Genomic DNA, 26,754 nt, shown 5'->3' on the forward strand with positions numbered 1-26,754 from the left:
TAAACCATACATATTTGGTATCGCCGCTATATAAAAATATTGTTATTTATTCGACACGGTGAACAGCGTTAAATAAACTTAAAAATATTGCCAGAATTTCAGTTTTTTGGTCACTTTGCCCTACAAAAATTTGAAATAAGTGATCAAAAACTCGCATGTATCCAAAAATGGTGCCTATAAAAACTATAGCTCGTCTCGCAAAAAACAAGCCCTCATACAGCTCCGTCGACGCAAAAATGTAAAAGTTGTGGTTCTCACAACATGGCGACAGAAAAAATATATTCTTTTTACAAAAGTAATTTTTATTGTGCAAAAAGTTGTAAAGCATAAAAAGGTGCTATAAATTAGGTATCGCCGGAATCGTACGGACCCGCAGAATAAAGTTAACATGTAATTTATAACGCATGGTGAACGCTGTATAAAAAAAACTATGCCAGAATTGCAGTTTTTGGGTCACCTTGCCTCTCAAAAAATAGGATAAAAAGTCTCATGTAATAATAACTAAAGCTCGTCCCGCAAAAAAACAGCCCCCATACCACTACGTCTATGAAAAAATTAAATTCGTTAAGGCTTCCATAAGTCAGGAAATAAAAAATATGTAGTGCAGATCAGAGGGGAACATTTTGTCTGTTTCAAGAGGCAATTTATCGGGGCCCTAAAATTAGGGAACCTGAAAGGGGGGGCCCCCAAACATATCTGCTTGAAGCGAGGGTGCCCGTATTATACCAGGATAACACTTCCTAGCAAAATTCCCCTAACTGGAAAGGTGCGGAGTGTGGACCAAAAGGGGCATAAGTAAAGACACCGTTTATCAGTGCGACATCGGCCTGTGCAGAAATGATTGCTTCACAGCGTAACACACATCTATGGATTATTTTATTGTTTACCCCGTTATTATACCCCCTGACTATGCCCCTGGTGTACTCTGCCCCTGGTGTACTCTGCCCAGCTTACATACGCCCCACATTATAAACTGAAACGGCAGTAAAACTCCAAGCAAAACTACCACCAAGCCAAATTGCGCTCCCACCCATCTGAGCCCCACAGTGTGCCCAAACAGCAGTTTACTTCCACATATATGGCATCGCCATACCCGGGAGAACCCTTTTAACAATTAATGGGGTGTGTGTCTCCAGTGGCATAAGCTGGACACGACACACTTGCCACTGATTTTGCAATTCTGGGGAAAAATGTTAATTTTTACTTTGCACCACATTCAGCACATTTATTTATGGAAAATACCTGTGGGGTGAAAATGTTCACTACACCCCTTAATAAATGCCTTGAGAGGTGTAGTTTCTAAAATAGGGTAACTTCTGGTGGGTTTCTTTTATTATTTCCTATCTGAGCCTCTGCAATTGTGAACCATTTCTGTGTAAATCGCCAAATTAGGCCTCAATTTCGCAGGGTACTCTTTCACTCCTGAGCCCTGTCAAATGTCCAGGCAAAAGATTAGGGCCCCATGTAGGGTGATTCTAAAACCGGGAAACACAGCATAATAATTAGAGAGCTGTCGTGTTATGGTGGCACAAGCTGGGCACCACATATTGGCATATCTATTGAAAAATCCCATTTTTACTCTGCAATATCGAGTGCACACTAATTTTATGCAAAACACCTGCGGGGTTAACATGCTCACTACACACCTAGGTGAATACCTTGAGGGGTGTAGTTTCCAAAATGGGGTCACTTTTGGGGGGTTTCCACTGTTTTGGTCCCACAGGGGTTTTGCAAATGCTATATAGCGACCAGAAACCAATCCAGCAAAATCTGTAGTCCGAAAGCCAAACGGCAGTCCTTCCCTTCTGAGCCCTGCCGTGTGCCCAAAAATTCGTTTATAGCCACATATCGGGTATTGCCATACTCGGGAGAAATTGCTTAACAAACGTTGGGTTTCTTTTTCTGCTTTATTTTTTGAGAAAATGAAAAAATTTTGCACTAAAGCAACGTCATAAGGGAAAAACCATTTATTTTTACTGCCCAATTCAAATAAAATCTATGAAGCAGCTGTGGGGTCAAAATGCTGACTACACCCCTAGATTAATTCCTCAAGGGGTGTAGTATCAAATGCAGTACCGTTTGGGTAGTTTCCACTGTACTGGTAGGCTTTGCAAAAGCGACATGGTGTCAAGAAACTAATCCAGTGCTCCTTCTCTTCTGATCCGTGCCGTGTGCCCAAACAGCAGTTTATGACCACATATGGGGTATTGCCGTAGGAGGGAGAAGTTGCTTTACAAATGTTGGTGTTCTTTTTTCCCTTTATTTGTTGAGAAAGTGAAAAATGTTGAGCTAAAGCTACATCTTATTGAAGAAAAAGGATTGTTTTTATTTTCACTGCCCAAGTCTAATAAATTCTATGAAACACCTGTGGGGTCAAAATGATCACTACACCCGTAGATTAATTCTTCAAGGGGTCTAGTTTCCAAAATGGGGTCACTTTATGGGCTCTGCAAATGTCACATGGCCTCTGCAAACCATTCCTGCTAAATTTGAGCTCCAAAAGCCAAATGGCGCTCTTTCCCTTCTAAGCCCTGCCGTGTGTCCAAACAGCCGTTTATGACCACATGTGGGGTATTGTTTTACTCGAGAGAAATTGCTCTACAAATGTTGTGGTACTTTTTCTCCTTTAGTCCTTTTGAAAATTAAAAAAAATTAGCTAAACCTATATTTTATTTGAAAGAATGTAGCTTTTCATGGCCTACTTCCAAAAATGTCTGCAAAAAAACTGTCCTGTCAAAATGCTTACTATACCCCTAAATAAATTCCTCTAGGGGTGTAGTTTCCGAAATGGGGGTCACTTTTGGGTATGGTGACATGGTGCCTAAAATATATTCTAATAGAAAGGAGTGTCCAAAATCCACTAGGTGCTCATTTACTTCTGAGGCCTGTATTTCAGTCCATAAGCACACTAGAGCCACATGTGGGATATTTCCTAAAACTGCAGAACCTGGGCAATAAATATTGAGTTACGTTTCTCTGGTAAAACAATGGATTAAAAATTTCTGCAACAACAAAAAATGAAATTTGTAAATTTCACCTAGTTTGGTTTAATTCCTGTGACACGTCTAAAGGGTTAAGAAACTTTCTAAATACTGTTTTGAATACTTTGAGGGGTGATGTTTTTAAAATGGGTTGACTTTTTGGAGGTTTCAAATCTATAAGGCCCTAAAAGCCACTTCACAACTGAAGTGGCCCCTGTAAAAATAGCCTTTTGAAATTTTCTTGAAAATGTGAGAAATTGCTGCTAAAGTTATAAGCCTCGTAACGTCCTAGAAAAAAAAGGATGTTCAAAAAACAATGCCAATCTAAAGTAGACATGTGGGGGATGTTAATTAGCGACTACTATGTGTGGTTTAACTACATTTAAATTTAGAAAAAATGCTAATTTTTGCAAATTTTCACTAAATTTTGGTATTTTTTTACATTTAAATACTGAATGTATCAAGCTAATTTTTCCAGTAACAAAGTCCAATGTGTCACAAGAAAACAATCACAATCGCTTGGATAGGTGAAAGCATACCGAAGTTATTACCACATAAAGTGAAACATGTCAGATTTGAAAAATGAGGCTCTGTCCGGAAGGTCAAAAGTGGCTAAAGAGGGAAGGGGCTAAGTGTATGCTGTGTATTTATGCAACGATATTATTTTTGTTTATTTTTATTTTTCTCCTCCTAAATGATTTCAGTTTGTTTTTCAATGGATTTGTACAGATCATGGGTCAAATTAAAGGTGGAAAAAGTTCTGAAATGATTCATCTTGTCCTGACTTTTTATGTGACAGAAACCTGGCATTTTAACGGATCTGTAGAATTTTTATATCCACTGTGTGTGTATGTGTGTGTGTGTGTGTATACTACCGTTCAAAAGTTTAGGGTCAATCAGAAATTTCCTTAGTTTTGAAAGAAAAGCACAGTTTTTTTCAATGAAGATAACATTAAATGAATCAGAAATACTCTATACATTGTTAATGTGCTAAATGACTATTCTAGCTGCAAACGTCTGTTTTTTAATGCAATATCTACATAGGTGTAGAGAGGCCCATTTCCAGCAACCATCACTCCAGTGTTCTAATGGTACATTGTGTTTGCTAACTGTGTTAGAAGGCTAATGGATGATTTGAAAACCCTTGTGCAATTATGTTAGCACCGCTGTAAACAGTTTTTTTGCTGTTTAGAGGAGCTATAAAACTGACTTTCCTTTGAGCTAGCTGAGAATCTGGAGCATTACATTTGTGGGTTCGAATAAACTCTCAAAATGGCTAGAAAAAGAGCTTTCATGTGAAACTCGACAGTCTATTCTTGTTCTTAGAAATGAAGGCTATTCCATGTGAGAAATTGCCAAGAAACTGAAAATTTCCTACAACGGTGTGTACTACTCCCTTCAGAGGACAGCACAAACAGGCTCTAACCAGAGTAGAAGGAGAAGTGGGAGGCCCCGCTGCACAACTGAGCAACAAAAGACAAGTACATTAGAGTCTCTAGTTTGAGAAATAGACGCCTCACAGGTCCTCAACTGGCAGCTTCATTAAATAGTACCCGCAAAACGCCAGTGTCAACGTCTACAGTGAAGAGGCGACTCCGGGATGCTGGCCTTCAGGGCAGAGTGGCAAAGAAAAAGCCATATCTGAGACTGGCTAATAAAAGGAAAAGATTAATATGGGAAAAAGCACACAGACATTGGACAGAGGAAGATTGGAAAAAAGTGTTATGGACAGACGAATCGAAGTTTGAGGTGTTTGAATCACACAGAAGAACATTTGTGAGACGCAGAACAACTGAAAAGACGCTGGAAGAGTGCCTGACGCCATCTGTCAAGCATGGTGGAGGTAATGTGATTTGGTGCTGGTAAAGTAAGAGATTTGTACAAGGTAAAAGGGATTTTGAATAAGGAAGGCTATCACTCCATTTTGCAACGCCATGCCATACCCTGTGGACAGCGCTTGATTGGAGCCAATTTCATTCTACAACAGGACAATGACCCAAAGCACACCTCCAAATTATGCAAGAACTATTTAGGGAAGAAGCAGGCAGCTAGTATTCTATCTGGAATGGAGTGGCCAGCACAGTTACCAGATCTCAACCCCATAGAGCTGTTTTGGGAGCAGCTTGACCGTATGGTACGCAAGAAGTGCCCATCAAGCCAGTCCAACTTGTGGGAGGGGCTTTTGGAAGCATGGGGTGAAATTTCTCCCGATTACTTCAGCAAATTAACAGCTAGAATGCCAAAGGTCTGCAATGCTGTAATTGCTGCAAATGGAGCATTCTTTGACGAAAGCAAAGTTTGAAGGAGAAAATTATTATTTCAAATAAAAATCATTATTTCTAACCTTGTCAATGTCTTGACTATTTTCTAGTCATTTTGCAACTCATTTGATAAATATAAGTGTGAGTTTTCATGGAAAACACAAAATTGTCTGGGTGACCCCAAACTTTTGAACGGTAGTGTGTGTGTGTGTGTGTGTGTGTGAGTGTGTGTGTGTGATATATATATATATATCAGCACTCGCAATGCAATTCCAAAATGGTCTCAGGTGCAAGCAGGTGATCCCAATCCAGGGGATATAGATCAATATTGAAGAAAATCCCACAGCACTCCGTGTTTGATAAAGGTCCTATAGCAGGACGGAAACGTTGCAGCTTGTGCTGGCTTAATAAATCACCATTTTTTTTTCCCACTATCACAGAGTGCTGTGGGATTTTCATATACATATATATATATATATATATATATATATATATATATATATATTATTACACGCACACACACATTTATATTTACACACACACCCATATATTTAGAGATTCTCTCGTGACTGGTATAGTGCCAAGGGACTGCCGCAGGGCAAATGTGGTGCCTATTTTCAAAAAGGGCTCTAGGTCTTTGCCGGGTAATTATAGACCAGTAAGCTTAACATCAATTGTGGGGAAAATATTTGACGGGCTATTGAGGGACTATATACAGAATTATTTGACAATAAATAGTATTAGAAGTGACAGCCAGCACGGTTTTACGAAGGACAGAAGCTGTAAGCCTAGACAGAGGGGCCGCTGTGGATTTAGGGTTTTGGGAAATTGCAAAGGCATTTGACACTGTCCCCCCATAGACGTCTAATGGGTAAATTAAGGACTATAGGTTTAGAAAGTATAGTTTGTAATTGGATTGAGAATTGGCTCAAGGACCATATCCAGAGTTGTGGTCACTGATTCCTACTCTGAATGGTCACCGGTTATAAGTGGTGTACCCCAGGGTTCAGTGCTGGGACCACTATTATTCAACTTATTTATTAATGATCTAGAGGATGGGATTAATAGCACTATTTCTATTTTTGCAGAAGACACCAAGCTATGTAATATAGTTCAGACTATGGAAGATGTTCGTGAATTGCAAGCGGATCTAAACAGAGTGTTTGAGCGTCCACTCGGCAGATTAAGTTTAATGTAGATAAATGTAAAGTTATACACCTGGGTACGAACAACCTGCATGCATCATATGTCCTAGGGGGAGCTACACTAGGGGAGTCACTTGTTGAGAAGGATCTGGGTGTACTTGTTAATCATAAACGAAATAACCGCATGCAATGTCGATCCGCTGCTTCAAAGGCCAGTAAGCTATTGTCGTGTATTAAAAGGGGCATGGACTCGCGGGACAGGGATGTAATATTACCACTTTACAAAGCATTAGTGAGGCCTCATCTAGAATATGCAGTCCAGTTCTGGGCTCCAGTTCATAGAAAGGATGCCCTGGAGTTGGAATAAATACAAAGAAGGGGCATGGGGAATCTAAGTTATGAGGAAAGATTAAAAGAACTAAACCTATTTAGCCTTGAAAAAAGACGACTAAGGGGGGGGACATGATTAACTTATATAAATATATGAATGGCACATACAAAAAATATGGTGAAATCCTGTTCCATGTAAAACCCCCTCAATAAACAAGGGGGCACTCCCTCCGTCTGGGGAAAAAATGTTCAACCTGCAGAGACGACAAGCCTTCTTTACTGTGAGAACGGTGAGTTTATGGAATAGACTACCGCAGGAGCTGGTCACAGCAGGGACAGTAGATGGCTTTAAAAAAGGCTTAGATAATTTCCTAGAACAAAAAAATATTCGCTTCTATGTGCAGACATTTTTTACTTCCCCCTTCCCATCCCTTGGTTGAACTTGATGGACATGCATCTTTTTTCAACCGTACTAACTATATAACTATGATATATATTTCCGTGTGTGTATATGTGTGTATATATATATATATATATATATATATATATATATATATATATATTTTTTTTTTTTTTTATTTATTTGGACGCATATATACACACATATGAACAAAAATAATCAAGACAAGTCTTGGTGGTGGGAAGGTGCTGCTAGTGACAGTGAGTCGCATTGTGAGTGGGGAAGATCCTGTTGGCTAGAGGGGCACTGTCGGGTACAGTGAGGCACCTGGGGCGTGGAGATGTGCCATCAGGGGCCTCAAGGCACTATGTTGGCAAGGAGATGTCTAGCAGGTAGGGAGGCGTTACCAGGGCTGCATGGCACATGGTGGGTGGATAGGCACCTGGAGAGTGGGTGAGCTACATCAGGGGTAGCGAGGTGACTATAGCGATGATGAGACTGCAGCAAAGGCACCTGGAGGTGAAGGATGAAAAAAATATCGAGGAAGACAGCCATTTAAACACTATGTAAAACTTTTGAAAAGCACTTTTTTTTTACATTTATTTTTTATTTAATAGAATTAATTTGATTAATTGCGCAGCCCTAATAAATATATATTTGTGTGTGTATATATTTTACACCACAGAATCCGTTGTGGGAAAATACGCAGCAAATACAGTAGCTGCAAAGTGGGTGAGAGAAAACAAAGCTCAACCACACGTTGTGTAAATACTGAGCGGAAACAACGCTCAAAGTGAGATGTGCGGTATTCTATTCCGCACCACATGTCAACTGTATTTGCGTAAATTCTGCTTATATATTGCAAGACTCTGCGCAACCGGTGACTATGTTAATGAGTCTCGACGCCGAGAAAGCGTTTGATATGGTGGCATGGCCGTTCTTGGACGAGGTGTTGGTCCGTATGGGGGTGGGTTCTATTATTACCAACTTCATCCAGTCCCTTCGTGTGGGGGCGACGACCTGTGTGGCGGTCGATGGGCATAATTCTACCCCTATAGATATTTTTAGAGGTACCAAGCAGGGATGCCCCCTTTCCCCCCTTCTGTTTAATCTTCCCATAGATCCTTTACTGCGTCACCTTTCCAAAACCTCAACTTTTCAGGGCCTTATTATATGGGATCTAGAACTAAAAGTAGCCGCTTTTGCGGATGACATCCTGTTGGTAGTTGCGGACCCTTAGCGGACACGAATTCCCCTTCTTGAAGAACTAGACCAGGTGGGCAGATTATCGGGATACTATTTGAATAGGGACAAGACGGAGGCACTGTTGTTGCGAGGGCCTTCTAGACCCCTTTGGGGGGCCGCCTTTCCATTTAAATGGAACACTCAGGGGATCAAATATTTAGGAATCCAAATCTCCAGACACCCTGCTAAACTCTACAGACTTAATATAGCACGTTATATAGAGGACTTGGAGAAGACTCTCTCAAATTAGAAACACTTCACCCTTTCATACCTAGGGAAGGCCAATCTACTTAAGATGACGGAGTTCCCTCGTCTTCTATATATTTTCCATACCCTCCCAATATATCTCACCCCTAAAGATGAAAAACGCATTAATAACTATTTATACAGGACATTTGTGTGTGTGGGGGGGGGATCCCGCATAGCCTACCAGATTTTACAACAACCAAGAGCCAATGGGGGCATTAATTTCCCAGACATTAGGCAGTACAACCTGGCGGCCTTGTTCCGTTATGTCTCGAACTGGCTTGGGAGCACCTCTCATTATACCTCGTACAATCTGGATTCCAGATTATTTTATGGACTGCCTTTGTCTGGACTACTGCACCTCGCATATGAGGGTTTATCTGTGGAGACTAGTGCTAACCCACTACTTTTTGCAACTTGCTAAGCATGGCAGAAAATCCGGCGCCATCACCAGCTTTCTCCTCTATCTCTCCACTTGCCACTAATCTGTAATAATAATTTTCAGGATGGTAATCCCCGGGCAATTTTCCACAGGTGGCACACGTTCAGAATCACCTCCTTAAAAAAGCTTGTACATCAGGACGAACCTCGGGCTCTTACACTTTCGGAACTCCGCTCTAAATATCCCGAGTTACCCATCGATCATTTTTAGTTTTCTTCAAGTTGACCGTTATATAAAAAAGGTTTTACCGCAACTGCCAGACCCTGAATGGAATCCTTATTTGCGCCTAAAATTCTCCAGTCCCAACTCCCCGAAGGGCCAAATATCTAAAAATTACCAATTTCTTCATGTTCCCCCTTGATTACTCACAATCCCGGACTCCTCTAACTAAATGGCAGGGTGCCGATCAGACTCTAACTCCTGCCACGATAGTGGCGGCTCTAGAGCAGGCACACAAACTTCTTCCCTCTGCCGGCTTTCTGGAAATGCGACTTAAGATTGCCCAAAGGTCTTATTTGACTCCAAGTGTGGGGTATAAAATTGGTATCTACACCATCGTGTTGCTTCAAATGTCAGGCTCCGACAGCCAATTTCTACCATTGTTTGTGGTCGTGTCCGCACATTCGTACATTTTGGTCTCGCATATGCACATTCACTACTACTCAACTCACTAATTTTGTCCCTGATACGATATTGTGGGCGGTGTTTGGGTACATTGATACTGAAGTTCACAGGTGTTCCCCCCGGGGCACATAAACTGTTGCATTATGTGGCGGTGGCGGGGACAAAAGCCACATTGCAAACATGACTTGCTAATCAGCCCCCACCTTTCAAATTTTTCTAGAAAATGGACTGGGTGGAGGCCTCTCTCCATAAGGAAACATGGGTCCAACAATTTTTTGAAACATGGGAAACATTCATTGCATTACTCCCAGAAAAAAAACAAAAAAAACAACAAATATGGAAATGCTTTGAACCAACGGTCTGGTTCCACGAACAGGTGCTCCTGGGGAATGCACCCGTGTAAGTTATGGTCGGGATCCTGGTAGTTCTCTGGTGTGGGCGAGAGCCATGCTCCATCTTCATGTCCTTATTTCTCCCCTGTTCCCGTATAGCTACAATGGGTTGTGTTGGGGGTGGATGTGTGTGATGGGCTGGTCCTACGGGCGTCTCCATCCCCGATTTTTATGTTTCTCTTTCTTTTTTTTTTTTTTAATGCAATGGGGTGGGGAATTGCTTACAATTTAATATGCATGTGAGTGTTGCATCTGCATTGTTTCCTTTATAAGCACAGCGAGATAAAAATGAGTTATTTTGTTTTCATTTCTTTTTTTCCTCTCTTTCTCCCCTTTCCCCGCCCCCCCCCCTCTCATCTATTTATTATGCTCGACCACTTAGGTCAACTTTTGGTGATTAATTGGTGTTTAATGGAAATTTCAATGATCCTCTGGACTATTGATGGTATTACATTTTTCCCCCTCCCCTTCTTTCCTTCTGTTTCCCCCACAAACGTAATTGTTTGAAAAAAAATTCAATAAAAAGGTTTAAAAAAAAATATACAGCACGGAACTGCAGTTCCGTGGGACGGCAGGGACTCCTAGCATCATAAAGCGACTGATTCCAGGAGTCTCGTTCACCTGTACCGTGGTTAGGCCAGTAAATCCGTCCGACACGCGGACCGTTTTTCAAGTGCAAGAGGTGTAAAGGGTTTTTCCACTTTCATTATGTTGCAGATACATTTTTTGGTAAAAGCAGATTGATTTTCAATGTGCTGTAGTCAGAGCAAAATCAAACGTATGATTATAATGGGTTCTGAGGTTGAAGTTGCATTTTGGCCCTGGTGCCTAAATGGACTCCACGGCCTCTCTGCCCCATATGGAGACACTAGGACTATAAATGTCACGTTAGATGGGGTCTGCCTTATTACAGATTTTGTATTGAAACCCAGGATCTCCAAGTTATGCGTCTGCAGAATATATTTGATGTTGGAATATTGGAACATTCTTCAGACTAACGGTATGTTCACACGGCTTATTATCGTCCGAAAAACGACTGAAAAATTAAAAGCAGAACACCTCCAAACATCTGCCCATTGATTTAAATGGGAAAAACTAGGTTCTGTTCTGACGGGGCATTTATTTACGCGGCTGTTTTGAAACACCACCGTGTAAAAAAACGCCCCGTAAAAAGAACTGCATGTCACTTCTTGAGCCGTTTTAGGAGCCGTTTTTCATTGACACTATATAAAAAAACGGCTCCAAAAACGGCTGTGAAAAACGCAAGCTTGCTTAAAAAACAAAATCGGGAGCGGTTTTCCCTTGGAAAAAAATAAATAAGCCGTGTGCACATACCCTTACAGTTATGGGCAAGGCATTTACTTAACAGCTTAGGCCTCGTTCACATCTCGCTTTTTACTTCCGTCAGAGGTATACGTCGGGAGAAATCCTGATGTATACCTCCAATGGAAGGTAGTGACTTATCCGACGCTCGAACCCTCGCGCAGAGCGCTACCTAGAGCGCTGTCTCCGGGGAAGGTGTGTGTGTATGTGTGTGTGTATAACCGTGAGGTAAGGAGCTTAAGTTTTATTTTTTTGTTCCAAGACTAATGATCCTAAGGCTACGCTCACACTTGCATTGTATAATCCGTTACTCTGATACGTTTTTATATTAAAATACGGATCCGTTAAAAATCCCATTGAAATCAATGGGGTTTTTAATTGCATCCATTTGCTTCCATTATGTTAGGCTTTGTTCACATCTGCGCTAGGGCTCCTTTCCGTCGGGTGACAGATCCAGTGCCAATGGTCCGTTTTGATGGAAATCAATAGCGTAGTCTACTATGGTTTCCTATTGTTTCCGTTTGTGTCTGTCAGGGCTCCGTTCCGAGGGAATGTCGGAGCTTTCCGCCGTCGCAATGGAGCCCTGACTGACACAAATGGATCACATCTGAGTGACAGTCGTTCTTTACACGGCCCCATAGACTTCTATGGGAGCCGTGCTGCCGGGAGAATGGACGAAAATAGGGCATGCTCCATTTTTTTGACGGCCCGGTTTACCGGCCCGTCAAAAAAACGGCCGTGTGAATGGCCTGATTTGGGGTCTAGTGTTCCTACTGCGGCCGTGTGACGGCCGGGAATCCCTGTCGTGTGAATTTGGCCTAAGCCTGGCTCAAAGATGATCGATGGAGATAAGGTCAGGCATCTATGTGTCAAATCCAAGTGGCAGTGATTATGTGCTTGCAAAGTCTAGCTTGACAATTTGGACTGCATTGTCAAGTGCTTCCTATATAGCCCTGACCTAATAGCCAAGTAATAGTGGTATGGTTCTTATGCCATTTTCCAGGGGCCAATGAGTGGGTGAATGAGTGCTTGTTCAAGATAAGCCACCAGGGAGAAAATTTACAAGGGGCTCCACATGATGAGAATCCTTTCAATTGCCCCTTATTCCAACTGTATATTCTGTTCCTAAGTGTTTTCCACATTTAGCATGTGCATGGCTGTGCTATTTGTTTTGTTTATTTTAACTGTATGAATTTCAGCCCAAAAACTACAATTCAAGATAAATTTTTGATATTTTTTTTTTTTTTGTAGGTCTCCAAGGACTAAAGGACTAACCGCTTTTAAAGGTCTCTTAATGGGCAGTATTACACTGCCCAGGTGTCTTTTTATTCGTTCTCTACATTCCTTTTGCCATAACTTGTGAAGTCTATAAGAAACTACAGTAATGTGACGGCACTGTGTGATTTTACGATGTCACTAGCTCTTTGAAGTACCGGGGTGTTCTGAAAGGACTGGACTGGAAAGTTTGTTTTAAATTGCCATGGAACAAGCCATGATGGATAACCCTGTGACGTTGGTGATTAAAGCTCCCAATCAGAAATATGATGATCAAACTATTAACTGCTTTCTAGAATGGACAGTGGAGAAACTTAAAACTCATCTCTCTAAGGTTTACCCCAGCAAACCGGTGAGTAATGTAGGTTTCCAAACATAGCACCTAACAAATGTGAATGCTTGGACTAGTGATAACTGCTGGAAAGCATAGATTAGATGTTTTGCCCCATTCCCTTTAAAGGGAATGTGTCGCTAGAAATTTTTTTTTTTTTTTTTTTTAGTTAAACAATTATTATTTGAGCGATTTACAAATTGTTTTAATTTTTTTCACAAGTCAGGAAATATTATAAATTAGATTCTAATTTATAACATTTCCATGTGCTGGGCACTAGAGGGAGCAGTTCCCAAAATTACAGTTAAATTTACCGCTCAGACGGCACTGGTAACAGTCCAATATCATTCAGTATGGACACTCTCTCTCCCAGAAAAATGCAGTGGACAATCCGCAATCCAATGAGGGTGTGGATTGTAATTCTTATCCTTGTAGTTCCACCAAGCTCCTTATCGTCTCTCTCCACATTCAAAGAACTCCTGGTAGGAAAAGGATCTTATGTCTCTAATAGATGAAAAAAGGAAGACACATAACACCCTCTGAAAAAAGATTTCTCCACGCCAAGTTTATCGTTTGATATTGGTCAGAAATCATAAAAAAGATAGAGTTTAGGACGTTTCCAAATTAAATGTACCTGCTCTGCATGTTCTTCACCTGTTGGCGCTTATTCAAATTCAGTAATCCTATTTTATTAAGAAAGGCTGGTGTACGGTATAATTGATGTAAAAAGAATTGAGACCCTGTGTGAGGCCCTATTATTGCATTGTCTAACCTTTAATAATACCCTACCTGTTCTGGAGATGAACCCTTTCACTTTTCTATATGTAATAATTTTATCAATCGTCTCACACCACGTTTTTACTTCAATATGTTTTAATTAATACCAATGTGAATAGTGCGTTTTTTGTTTGTATAGAACCAGTCTTGATGTTACTACATGCTGTCTGATTTGCGGGATTTATGATTTTCCTTATAGCTAACCAAGGATCAAAGGCTTGTATATTCTGGCAAACTCCTACTTGATCACTTCTGTTTGAAAGATGTTCTCAGGAAAGTAAGTATTCAGAATATAATGTGTATCACTTGCAAGGCGTATGACCCAGTGCATTTAAAACGTGACATCCATTATACTATCTCTCTCCACAAGTCACTGAGCAAGAAAACAAACTTTTCTTGCAATAAACAAGATCACTTATGTATTTGCCAACATTCCCAAATTTTGTGAGACAGTCCAGCAAATCAGGCCACTAAGTGGTAGTGTTTATGTAAATTTGACTAAAAGGGGCCGTACAGGATGGGGCTCATCGTTAGATCACTGAGGAATGTAAGACTTCCTTCTTAGGCCTTATTCACATGAGCATGTCTGATTTGCATCCCCAAAAAACGGGCTGTTTTACATGCATATGACTGTCCGTGTTGCGTCAGTGTGATCTCCGTGTGTCATCCGTTTTTCCTCCTCAGTGTTTCTCTTCTGCAGCACTTCCTGGTTTCACTTTTTTTTTTTTCCCTCTGCATTTCATTAGCGACTGATGCGGGAAAAACGGAACGCACACGAATGTCGTCCGTGTTTTTTTTTTTTTTCACGAACCCAGGAAAAACATACAACGTGAACACGCCCTGTGAGGAAACATGGTTATATGAATATCCCCATTGAATTGCATTGGTCAGCGTGCTGTCCGTTATTTAAACGGACAGCACATGGACGTGAAATACGCTTATGTGAATAAGGCCTTAGTCCTGCTGTGTGATTTCCTTGGTATGGTCCAGACATATAAAAGGATTAATGGAAATTAAGTGAAAAGTGCTAGGTGAATTTTCGGTACATATTTTACCCTATAAACTAACAATATTAGACTATATTAGGGATGGATTGCCCTTGAGCTGGCACATAGCTCAGTAAATAATGTATGTGTTTTTAAAACTTGTTGATATCCTTTGTGAAATCCACTTGATGTTCTAAAAACATTCAATTTGTATAATAGTAGATGTTCTCTTTAGAGCTTGTTCAGACAAGCATGTCTGTTTTGTATGAGCAAACCATGATCAGATTTTCATCTGTGTGAAGGTCTGTTACGTCCGTCTGCATTACGTGTGTCATTCGTTTTTAGTCTGCTGCTCTATCTTGTTACGCTTTTTTTTGCTTCTCCCAGCAAAAGATCTGTCAAAACGGATCATACAGGGATTGTGTCCGTGTAATGTTTTTTTTTTTTGAGTCCCAATTAACTTGAGTGGGCGAGTATAGGACGCAAAACGGGTGAAAGTATGAATAATGCTATTTATTTTTTTTGCCACGCGGGACATCAGTGACACACGCAGGTTACAACACAAATTTCGTTGCAGATTTGCTTTGAAAAAGTCAGTAGCATGTGGCCTAATATGGAAATAAAGCGTAATTCTTGTACAATGATATGCTAATAACTTTCTAACATGCTAAGGGGCAGATTTACTAATACTGGTGATTCATACGCCAGTCTTAGAATGAAGCCTGCAGGAGTAAGATGCAACATTTATTAAGAGCGGCACGCCTTTTAATTAAACGGTCTCATCTTGTGCTGTCTAAGTGAAATCTACATCTACAAGCTGGCGTAGATTTCTGCTATAATTTAGCCATATTTCTAGTGTAAATTCTAGTGAATTTGTTGGGTGGTGAAAGCCACGCTTCCTCAGTGAAGCCTCACCCACTTTTTTAAAAGTGACAAGAGCAGCATAAAATGGCAAGTCACAAATTATTGTGCCAATATTATCATGCACCATAATTGCAACATTTTAGCACAAATATCCATTCAGAAATTCCCCCATGGTGTTTCAATTGCATGTAACAGCCAGACTCCAAAGCTCTCTCCCCCATGTTCAAATGTTTATGAGAACAGAACTTCCCTGCGTGGTGTGGGGTAGGTAGGAGATGCAGAGTGGTATTGGGTAGCTGTAAAGGTGCCAAAAATGATCTACTCCCGCAAGTTATGGCTAGTGTTTGGCGTCTTTTCAGGCTCCCATGGCTGCTTCGTAGATTTGATCTGAGGTCAGTGGATAGCAGCTGCCTTCTGGGCGCTTTCTCTCTTGGCTCTGCGCTGAATATGACACACGTGACATTACAGCGTGTGTGTGAGACTTCAGTGTAGCGCCAAGGCCGGAGCAGAGAAGGAGAGCTCTGACATGGAACACAACAAGTATCTAATCAATCATGTATCCAATCTATCACAAACTATCCACCACTCTTATAAAATTGGCACATTTTCAGAGCCTAGACCACCTTTTTGGTGGACCATTGTGGTAAAAACTGATGGTAAAAACGGACGACCACTAACGACAATTGAAGAAAACTCATGGTTTTGTAGTAAAAATCGTGAAAAAGCCTGATGGCAACTAATACATTTTTGCATCAGTTGTAATCACTTGAGAGACAAAAAAAAACAACTGATGAGGATATAACTGATATATGTGAACGCACCCTTTGTGGATTGGACTGACATTTCTGTTGTCCATTCCAGATTTGACAGTCTGGTTTAAGAAGATCCCCAGACACTATCTGCAGCACTGGCTGCAGAATTAAGGGAAGTTCTGTTCTCATAAACCTTTGAACATGGGGGAGAGAGCTTTGGAGTCTGGCTGTTACATGCAATTGAAACACCATGGGGGAATTTCTGAATGGATATTTGTGCTAAAATTTTGCAATTATGGTGCATGATAATATTGGCACAATAATTTGTGACTTGCCATTTTACGCTGCTCTTGTCACTTTTAAAAAAGTGGGTGAGGCTTCACTGAGGAAGCGTGGCTTTCACCACCCAACAAATTCACTAGAATTTACACTAGAAATATGGCTAAATTATAGCAGAAATCTACGCCAGCTTTTAGATGTAGATTTCACTTAGACAGCACAAGATGAGACCGTTTAATTAAAAGGCGTGCCGCTCTTAATGTTGCATCTTACTCCTGCAGGCTTCATTCTAAGACTGGCGTATGAATCACCAGTATTAGTAAATCTGCCCCTTCGCATGTTAGAAAGTTATTAGTATATCATTGTACAAGAATTACGCTTTATTTCCATATTAGGCCACATGCTACTGACTTTTTCAAAGCAAATCTGCAACGAAATTTGTGTTGTAACCTGCGTGTGTCACTGATGTCCCGCGTGGCAAAAAAAATAAATAGCATTATTCATACTTTCACCCGTTTTGCGTCCTATACTCGCCCACTCAAGTTAATTGGGACTCAAAAAAAAAAAAACAACATTACACGGACACAATCCCTGTATGATCCGTTTTGACAGATCTTTTGCTGGGAGAAGCAAAAAAAAGCGTAACAAGATAGTAGAGCAGCAGACTAAAAACAAATGACACACGTAATGCAGACGGACGTAACAGACCTTCGAAATCTGATCATGGTTTGCTCATACAAAACAGACATGCTTGTCTGAACAAGCTCTAAAGAGAACATCTACTATTATACAAATTGAATGTTTTTAGAACATCAAGTGGATTTCACAAAGGATATCAACAAATTTTAAACACACATACATTATTTACTGAGCTATGTGCCAGCTCAAGGGCAATCCATCCCTAATATAGTCTAATATTGTTAGTTTATAGGGTAAAATATGTACCGAAAATTCACCTAGCACTTTTCACTTAATTTCCATTAATCCTTTTATATGTCCGGACCATACCAAGGAAAGTCCAGTAGCTCCAAGGTGAGGAGAAACCCCAACGTGCGTTTCTCCTCACCTTGGAGCTACTGGACTTTTTGAGCGATATGGGTTAGTTACTCTTTCTACTCACATTCCTTTACCATTTACAAAATTTATATTACAGTACTTGACTGACTAGCCCCTTTTGATACTCAGAGACGCCGTGTACATACACTGGCGCCCTTTAGATGTGAGTGTAAGAAAATTATATAGCGAAGTTACGATTTACCTCTTCCTCCACAGACATTAACACGATATATACTTTGTCCATGCTGGATTTTACTGTTTGATGTAACTCTGCATATATTTTCTTGTCTGATATATAATATCATCTGTATGGCTACTTCAGATATGGGCTTTATAGCCGTCGTTTTGAGCCTACTTTTTTGACACCTATGTGCTCTTTTGTCCTATGTGCAACTTATATACAGTTGTCCGTTTTGAGGCCTCGATTTTAACACTTTATATTTTGTATTGTTTAATAAAGTTTATACCTGTTCTATGCCTTTGGCATTTGAAATTAAGATAGTATAGGACTCCTTTTTTCGATGTGTTTCTAATGTATAGTGGAGTTTCTATTTCAATATTGGGAGGTCAAGATTCACACTGCTGGTCACCTAGCCCTATCACTGATTGTTCCTGAGAGACATATGTTGTTGATATAGGCACTGCTGCACAGACCCTGGGGCATGTTAAACCACCAGTCTAGCCGCCTCCGTTTTTGAGATATTGGTGCCGTTATATTTGGCGCCCGATATTTAAATTACCCTCTGTACTGTCAGTGGGATGTTTCTTTTCATGAAAAGGACAGGGGGGCGTGATACTTAGTGCTCTGACACTCCAATCAGCTACGGACAGTGTCAGAGCAACTTGTGCTCTGTGATCTCTCTCGCGAGATCACACAGTCTTGTCCTCACTGTATGACGAGCTCCACCGCCACAGAACAGGAGAGGAGGAGGAGAAGATTGTGAATTCTTCTCTTCTGTTCCGTAGCAGCGGTGTTGCAGCTGTGCCCGCTCCCCACTCCCCAGCTCTTGTCTGTGCAGCAGTGCTTATAACATGATGCACTCAGCTGCACATGTTTGGGCTAGTGAAAGGTTCTCTTTAAGACTCCATTGCGGTAATGAGCTACCAACCTGCTCAATACACCTAGACTAGTCTGGTCTTAGATGTTTTGCTAGTATTATTATGCAGATTTAGATTGTAGTTTTTGTTTTTTTCCCAGCAAGATGAATATCACATGGTTCATTTAGTATGTACCTCCAGGACCCCACCAAATTCCCCAAAACCAAGCACCAACAGAGCGCGCACTGCAACTGAAAACACCAGCAGTAGATCGGTAAGTTGATGGATAGGTTTACAAAACATGTTATGATTGTTTGTAGTGTGCATGGATTCCTCCTGGTCCTGCACTGTAAAGGAGCCATTATGATGATGGCCTATTAAAGAAGCACTCCCATGAAAATTTGTATTGCTTTGCCAGTTTGTAATGGGCATCATGTGTATGCTATAAATAAACACAGGCTCTGTTCGGCTCCCCTATGCGGTCACGTGATCTCTAATCTGGCTGGCCGATTCACACAGCGTCTTATGTGTGCCTTCTATGAGACTCATAGACTTGCATAGAGAAACTGGCTTCCGGTCCACACATAAGACGCTGTGTGATCGGCCAGCCAGATTACAGATCACGTGACCGCATGGGGGAACTGAATGGAGTCTGTGTTTTGAAAATTAGATGCTCGGTGAGCAAATAAATAGCATATTCAGGTACAAGATGCCAATTAAAAATGGACAAAGCAATAAAAATGGGAGTGCTTCTTTAAAGAGTGTGTATGTATATATATATTCCTTAAAGTTGTGACACTTTACTTTATAGCTGCTGTGCATATTGCCTGATATTTTGCTTGACTACTTGATAAATAATCTTTATTAATATAGCACAAACATATTCCGCAGCACTTAGAGGTTGTCCACTTTTTATTTTTTGCATCAGTTTGTTTAGAAAATAAAAAAGTTTTCTAATATACGTGTGTTATTAATTCTACTCACATACCCTTCTTATATCCGTATAATTCAGTCTAAAAAATAAATAAATGGTATAACCCACAGATTAGTCCATAGTAATGCATCCATAGGATAATTGAGTGGACTGTTAGTCACATGACCCACCACTTATACATCATGGGACCCCTGGCATTCACGTAACACTGTCCAGGTGAATAGTCGGTTATTGAGGAGCAGAAGTTATTGAAGAGCTACTCTTACATTATTGTGTGCGTGCGTGCGCATGAACAACATGACAACATCCCCTAGGGATAGGCAACCATTTTATAAATCATCTAGAGAGCGTAAACACACGCAACGTGAATAGGTGTTCATCATTTAACCACCATTAGTCCTATTCACTTAGCCCATAGATATGTCTTTTCTGTGGCCCCAACACATATACAGTGAAGGAAATAAGTATTTGATCCCTTGCTGATTTTGTATGTTTGCCCACTGTCAAAGACATGAACAGTCTAGAATTTTTAGGCTAGGTTAATTTTACCAGTGAGAGATAGATTATATTAAAAAAAAATTAAAAAAAAAATCATTGTCAAAATTATATATATTTATTTGCATTGTGCACAGAGAAATAAGTATTTGATCCCTTTGGCAAAAAAGACTTAATACTTGGTGGCAAAACCCTTGTTGGCACGCACAGCAGTCAGACATTTTTAGTAGTTGATGATGAGGTTTGCACACATGTTAGATGGAATTTTGGCCCACTCCTCTTTGCAGATCATCTGTAAATCATTAAGATTTCGAGGCTGTCGCTTGGCAACTCGAATCTTCAGCTCCCTCCATAAGTTTTCAATGGGATTAAGGTCTGGAGACTGGCTAGGCCACTCCATGACCTTAATGTGCTTCTTTTTGAGCCACTACTTTGTTGTCTTGGCTGTATGTTTCGGGTAATTGTCGTGCTGGAAGACCCAGCCACGAGCCATTTTTAATGTCCTGGTGGAGGGAAGGAGGTTGTCACTCAGGATTTGACGGTACATGGCTCCATCCATTCTCCCATTGATGCGGTGAAGTAGTCCTGTGCCCTTAGCAGAGAAACACCCCCAAAACATAATGTTTCCACCTCCATGCTTGACAGTGGGGACGGTGTTGTTTGGGTCATAGGCAGCATTTCTCTTCCTCCAAAAATGGCGAGTTGAGTTAATGCCAAAGAGCTAAATTTTAGTCTCATTTGACCACAGCACCTTCTCCCAATCACTCTCAGAATCATCCAGATGTTCATTTGCAAACTTCAGACGGGCCTGTACATGTGCCTTCTTGAGCAGGGGGACCTTGCGGGCACTGCAGGATTTTAATCCATTACAGCGTAATGTGTTACCAATGGTTTTCTTGGTGACTGGTCCCAGCTGCCTTGAGATCATTAACAAGTTCCCCCCGTGTAGTTTTCGGCTGAGCTCTCACCTTCCTCAGGATCAAGGATACCCCACGAGGTGAGATTTTGCATGGCGCCCCAGATCGATGTCGATTCACAATCATTTTGTATGTCTTCCATTTTCTTACTATTGCACCAACAGTTGTCTCCTTCTCATCCAGCATCTTACTTATGGTTTTGTAGCCCATTCCAGCCTTGTGCAGGTCTATGATCTTGTCCCTGACATCCTTAGAAAGCTCTTTGGTCTTGCCCATGTTGTAGAGGTTAGAGTCAGACTGATTAATTGAGTCTGTGGACAGGAGTCTTTTATACAGGTGACCATGTAAGAGCTGTCTTTAATGCAGGCACCAAGTTGATTTTGAGCGTGTAACTGGTCTGGAGGAGGCTGAACTCTTAATGGTTGGTAGGGGATCAAATACTTATTTCTCTGTGCACAATGCAAATAAATATATCTAATTTTGACAATGTGATTTTCTTTTTTTTTTTTTTATATAATCTATCTCTCACTGGTAAAATTAACCTAGCCTAAAAATTCTAGACTGTTCATGACTTTGACAGTGGGCAAACTTACAAAATTCACAAGGGATCAAATACTTATTTCCTCCACTGTATGTAATGTAACCCTGTTGCTACCTGTTTGCTAGGGGGGGATCACGTGACGGACCATGTTTAGTCATACTCAGTTAGCCTGTGGATACATTACACAGGTTATACTGTTCTACTGTGAAAAGAAAGGGGCCTACTGTACTGTTATATTAGAAAGGTTATGTGAGCAGAATTTCTAATACATGTATATTAGGAAAATGTATGATTTTACTATTCTACAAATAAATAAAAATTTGACAACCCTCTTAACATTTCAGACTTTACATGCACTAACCTAATCAGACATTACATGTCACGGGGCCCGTGGATAATGAGTCTGTCTCGGCACCTACACAGGATGGTGTGGGCCCGCTATGTTGCAAAGGGATTTGGCTTGGGGCTAATTCGAGGAGCGGAGTCTACGGGATCCCCAAGTATTCACCCTTTAAACCCTATACAGGACTTCGCTGCTTGGAATCTCCAAGTCACTACCCTAAGAGTAGTCTCCCTTTGCAACGGCCAACTGGGACAGGAGAGATATTGAAACAGCTGACTATGTACAGGGTCTGGTACAGCATAGTTCAAGGCAGACTGCAGAGGGTCATCACGGGCAACAAGCAAGAGGTCATGGCAGGCAGCTTGCAAGAAGAGTCAAAGTACAGGCAGAGGTCAAACACAGAAAATCCAAACAAACGATAATGTAGGGGATCTCTAGCAATCTAGAAGGAAACAAATTGCTTAGGAAAGGATTGATAGGGGGAGGTACCTTTTTTTTATACCCTGGAAAGCTGGTTGGAGATTTGGCACGCACTGGCACTTTAATGGAGGAAGGGTCGGCGTGCGCACTAGAAGTTCTCTGGATGCAGGAAGAGGGCAGCGACAATGAAGCCTGTGACCAGACGGAAGAGCGGCAGAGAATCGGCGCTGGTTAGGAGTCATAAAACGCCATGAAGCAGTGAGTATATGGCGACGGCAGTTACAATACATAGTAACAAACTAATTAACAATTAAAATGAGGAGTGAGGACCCTGCTCCCAACAGCTTACAATCTATGAGGAAATATGGGTGACACAAAATGTGAAAAGTCCTTGTTTTATAAAATGGTCCAGCCATCATTCACACTAAATATGGTAGTGCACTTAAACCTGCATGAGCGGGTCACCATCCAGGAGGTCAGGTACTGAGGAATAATGGTGTGATTAGGACAGGAGTTGGGTTGTGGAATGTGGTAGGCTTGCCTAAAAAAAAAAATTGTTTTCAGGATATGCTTAAAATTTGATGTTGAGACTTAACCTGGGGTATCGCATTCTAGAGAACTGGTGTTTCTCTTTGGTGAGGCGTGTCTGAGTAGGCCGCGGCTTCTGGCAAATACATTTAGGTCCTTACTCTACATGAGGCCTCCGCTAAATGTCAACAATTTAGAACCAGGAGGAGGGCAGACGGAGCCAAGTTGTGTCATTCACTACTAGTAAATAAGGCGGTGGTCTGAGTGGGTCGGTGTGTGCCGTGCCGGCCCGGGAGTGGACAAGTCCAGTCATCTGACCTCCAGGTCACGTGACTGGACTGGGCCGGCATGAATCAACCTCACTCAGACCGCCGTCGCCTCATTCACCAGTAGTGAATGACACTACTTGGCTCCGTTCGCCCTCCTCCTGCTCCTAAATGTTCGTGACGTCACTCACATTTAGAAGCAGGAGGAGGGCGGACAGAGTCAAGTACTGAATGACGCGGCAGTCTGAGTGAGGTCATTGCGTGACGGAGAGCCAGAGCGAATTATTTTGTGGGCCTTATACGGCCCGCAGGGCTGATGTTCCCCACCCCTGATTTAGAGCATGGGTAGAGTGGGCAGAGATGAGGGAGGAGATGTAAAAAGGTGCAGCACTGTGAAGAGCTCTGGGGGTGATAATTTTAAACTGTATTCTAAAGTGAATAGGCTTGATGAGTGAGCAATTTATTTCCGTGAGAAACCCCCGGTCCTATACCTGGCTAATTGTTTCCTGGGACGCTCACAAGGCCATCATTTGAGGTTTAACCATTTTAAATTGGATCTCACAGGAGAAAAGTCCCACAGCCTATAATAGACTAAATCCCGTTGGACTAAATGTAGATTCTATATTTTGAGAAACATACCCAATACCCTCCTAGCTTATAAGCTTCCCCCAGAACAGGCCCATTGGTGATTCCCAGCTTACGTACATTGGAAGGTGACCTTACGCAGGATACTAAGCGTATTCTAAAGGAATTTTTTACCTTTATTCCCACCTTTTATGTTCCTTCTGCTTCTTTCTCTATATCTCTTGCTGACACTCTATCTCTGGCTTATCTTTTGAACATCGAGATGGAAGCAGATATTCCATTAGAAGTGGTACATAAGGCTATTAAGACCACTAAATCTTCTTAAAGGCTATTAACCCTTTTAAAATATATATATATATATATATATATATATATATATATATATATTTTTTTTAAATGCTTTTTATTAAATATTTTTTTTTTCTTAGATACAGCTGCTTTGAATCCTGTATACAGAGCAGCTATATCTTGCGCTGAATCCTGTATCCGTCTGGCCTGCAAGACTGACGAGTTCAGTGAAAGCGGATCCTGCATGTCTGACATGCTGGATCCACCTGTAATCAATCACATGTAAGTTATAAATTTAGATAGGATTGATAGCAGCTCGATTTTGTGTGACACGCAAGACCCGCTTTCACTGAACTTGCCAGTCCTGCGGACTTGACAGATACAGGATTCAGTGCAAGATACAGCTGCTCTGTATACAGAACACAAAGCCGCTGTATCTGAAAAAAATAATTTTTAATAAAGTATTTTGAAACACCAATCACACAGACGTTTTTATAAAAAAGAAAAAAAAAACACTTCATGGGAAAACCCCTTTAAGCCTGGGACTTGATGGATTACCTGGTGCCTATTTTATAAAGTATGCTACTTTTCTAGCCCCTTTCTTAGTATCTTTTCTTAAATGCTCTTCACTAGGTGGGTCACTTGGGCCCCTTTTTAAACTTGGCTTACGTTAACGTGATTCCTAAGCCTCACAATTATCACTCTGTCGGAGAATTACAAACTCGTTCATTAATCAATAATGGCCTAAAGACCTATACCAATATTTTGGCCAGCCAACTGAACACCTTCTTGCTGAAATACGTTCACCGTGACAAGGTGAGGTTTATACCTGGCAGGCTGTCAGGCAACATAATTTTTGTGGTGTATTTTTAAAGCTATCTCTATGGGATGAGGGCCCCCTTCTACGCTGGGTATTTTTATTGAGCATATATTTACATCAGGCATTTGATTAGTCTCGTGGACATATTTGCGCCTTCTTTTGAGATGCTTGGGATTCGGTTCCACATTTCTCACAACCCTTCAAATCCTTTATACAGATCTTCAGTCCAAGGTTTGTATTCGAGGATTTGTTTCTGACCCCTTTCAGGTTCCTCGTGGTACAATATTGAGTGTCCTCTGTCCCCTGCCTGTTTTAGGGAGAAGGCAAGGATTGATTGCCTAATTACAAGAAAGAAACAAGTGAGGTTTCCCAGTCCCCAGCCATAGGAACGGAACAGGACTTTAAACATTCTACGGAACGGGTAGGAGGGGTCATTACCCCACAGAGATTAACATTTATCCTTCTGGGAAATAGACCACTCACATGCATTGAAATAATTTGGAGCATCTTTTACAATCCGCAAAGAAATGCAATATAAAATTGACATTTATTGCATGGAGCATTACATCTCCTTTATGATAAGGAAGATTTTTTTGTAAACAGTCTTGTCCTGGTGTGTCATTTTGTTTTGCACACTTTTTTTTTTAAATATGTTACGAGTAAAGGTTACAATTTAAACAAAACTCTAGTCCTATTCCAGTGATCTGATTACAAATTCTTGTAGAGTATAGAAAATATCAAGTCCTGCGGTGGAAGGCTTCAAAATATACCACTAACACCTCACCCTGCCTGTTTTATGCTGGTGATGGAGTCCTTGGCTGAGATACTTTGTAAAGACCCTGACTTTCGATGAATAGTTAGTGGTACAGGTAAACACAATTGCTCGTTCTTTGTGGTTGATTTATTGTTCATCACGTCCATTAATACCTCTCTTCCTAATATCGTTAAAATATTTCTGGTTTTGGCCGTCTATCTGGCCTCAAGAAAATGGCAAAACATTTGAAACCGTCAATGTTAATATCCCACCCGGTGGTAAAATTACTTAAACATAACTTCGATTTCAAGTGTACGTTTTCGGCTCTTCCGTATTTGGGGATCTATTTCCACCCTCGTATAGATTAAGCCTGTAGGGTCAATTATCCTGCCGCTAATGCGAAAAAGTTTGTGGAAGATCTTCAATTATGGAACTCATCAAATATCTGGGCAAGGCAGGATACAAGCCATAAAGATTACATTTTAATACATATTCTGTACCTTTTTCACACGATCCCTATTCTAATACCTTCTTAAATTTGTTTGGCAGAGTATGGTAAAAGAGAATCCCCCAGTCTATTCTATTTGCCCTCAGACCTTCAGGGAAACTAAGTTCTCTCTGTGCGAATCATTTGCTTCCAAGTTAGGTCTCCAAGAAAGTCAGAGAGCTGTTCTGGGTTTTAACATTAAAGGGGTTTTCCAGAATCCTAATTTATCACCTGTATCATGTACAGGATAGGTGATAATTTTCTGGTCACTGGGGCCCCACCGATTGTGAGAAGAGAGTCCTAAAACCCCATATCCTCCTCACTGCCCCCTACCCCGGCAGTATGGAGGAGCTTCAATGGAGCTGCGGCTGTGCGATGTACTCGACTGTTTCCATCATTCCCATAAACTTTGAATTGAGTCTGAGCGCGCATGCTCGACCGCTACTCGATTCAATGTCCTCCCCGCTGCAGTTCGGGAACCTTGTTCCCATGATTTGTCGGGGTCCCAGCGATCAGAAAATTATCACCTATCCTGTGGATAGGTGATAATTTATGATTCTGGGAAAAGCCCTTAAAATTGCTTCTGTGGTCTAACCCTTTTTCTCGACCTACCATTCTATGCCCTTTGT

The 26,754-nt window shown here is 41.1% G+C and overlaps 1 protein-coding gene across 2 annotated transcripts in view; it reads left to right on the top strand.

Annotated features, from left to right (window-relative positions):
* Positions 1–26,754, top strand: part of HERPUD2 (HERPUD family member 2) — a 65,501-nt gene that overhangs the window by 11,727 nt on the left and 27,020 nt on the right. For both annotated transcript variants that reach the window (XR_012847720.1, XM_075827033.1), the window contains exons 2-4: positions 12,641–13,016; positions 13,972–14,049; positions 18,908–19,021. Coding sequence is in view for 1 of the 2 variants with exons in the window: in XM_075827033.1 (XP_075683148.1) it covers positions 12,870–13,016; positions 13,972–14,049; positions 18,908–19,021 (339 nt within the window). In the remaining variant the exon portion in view is untranslated. The remainder of the gene's footprint in view (positions 1–12,640; positions 13,017–13,971; positions 14,050–18,907; positions 19,022–26,754) is intronic.

The sequence above is a fragment of the Rhinoderma darwinii genome, chromosome 5 (genome assembly GCF_050947455.1).
Source record: "Rhinoderma darwinii isolate aRhiDar2 chromosome 5, aRhiDar2.hap1, whole genome shotgun sequence".
NCBI classification, from domain to species: domain Eukaryota; kingdom Metazoa; phylum Chordata; class Amphibia; order Anura; family Rhinodermatidae; genus Rhinoderma; species Rhinoderma darwinii.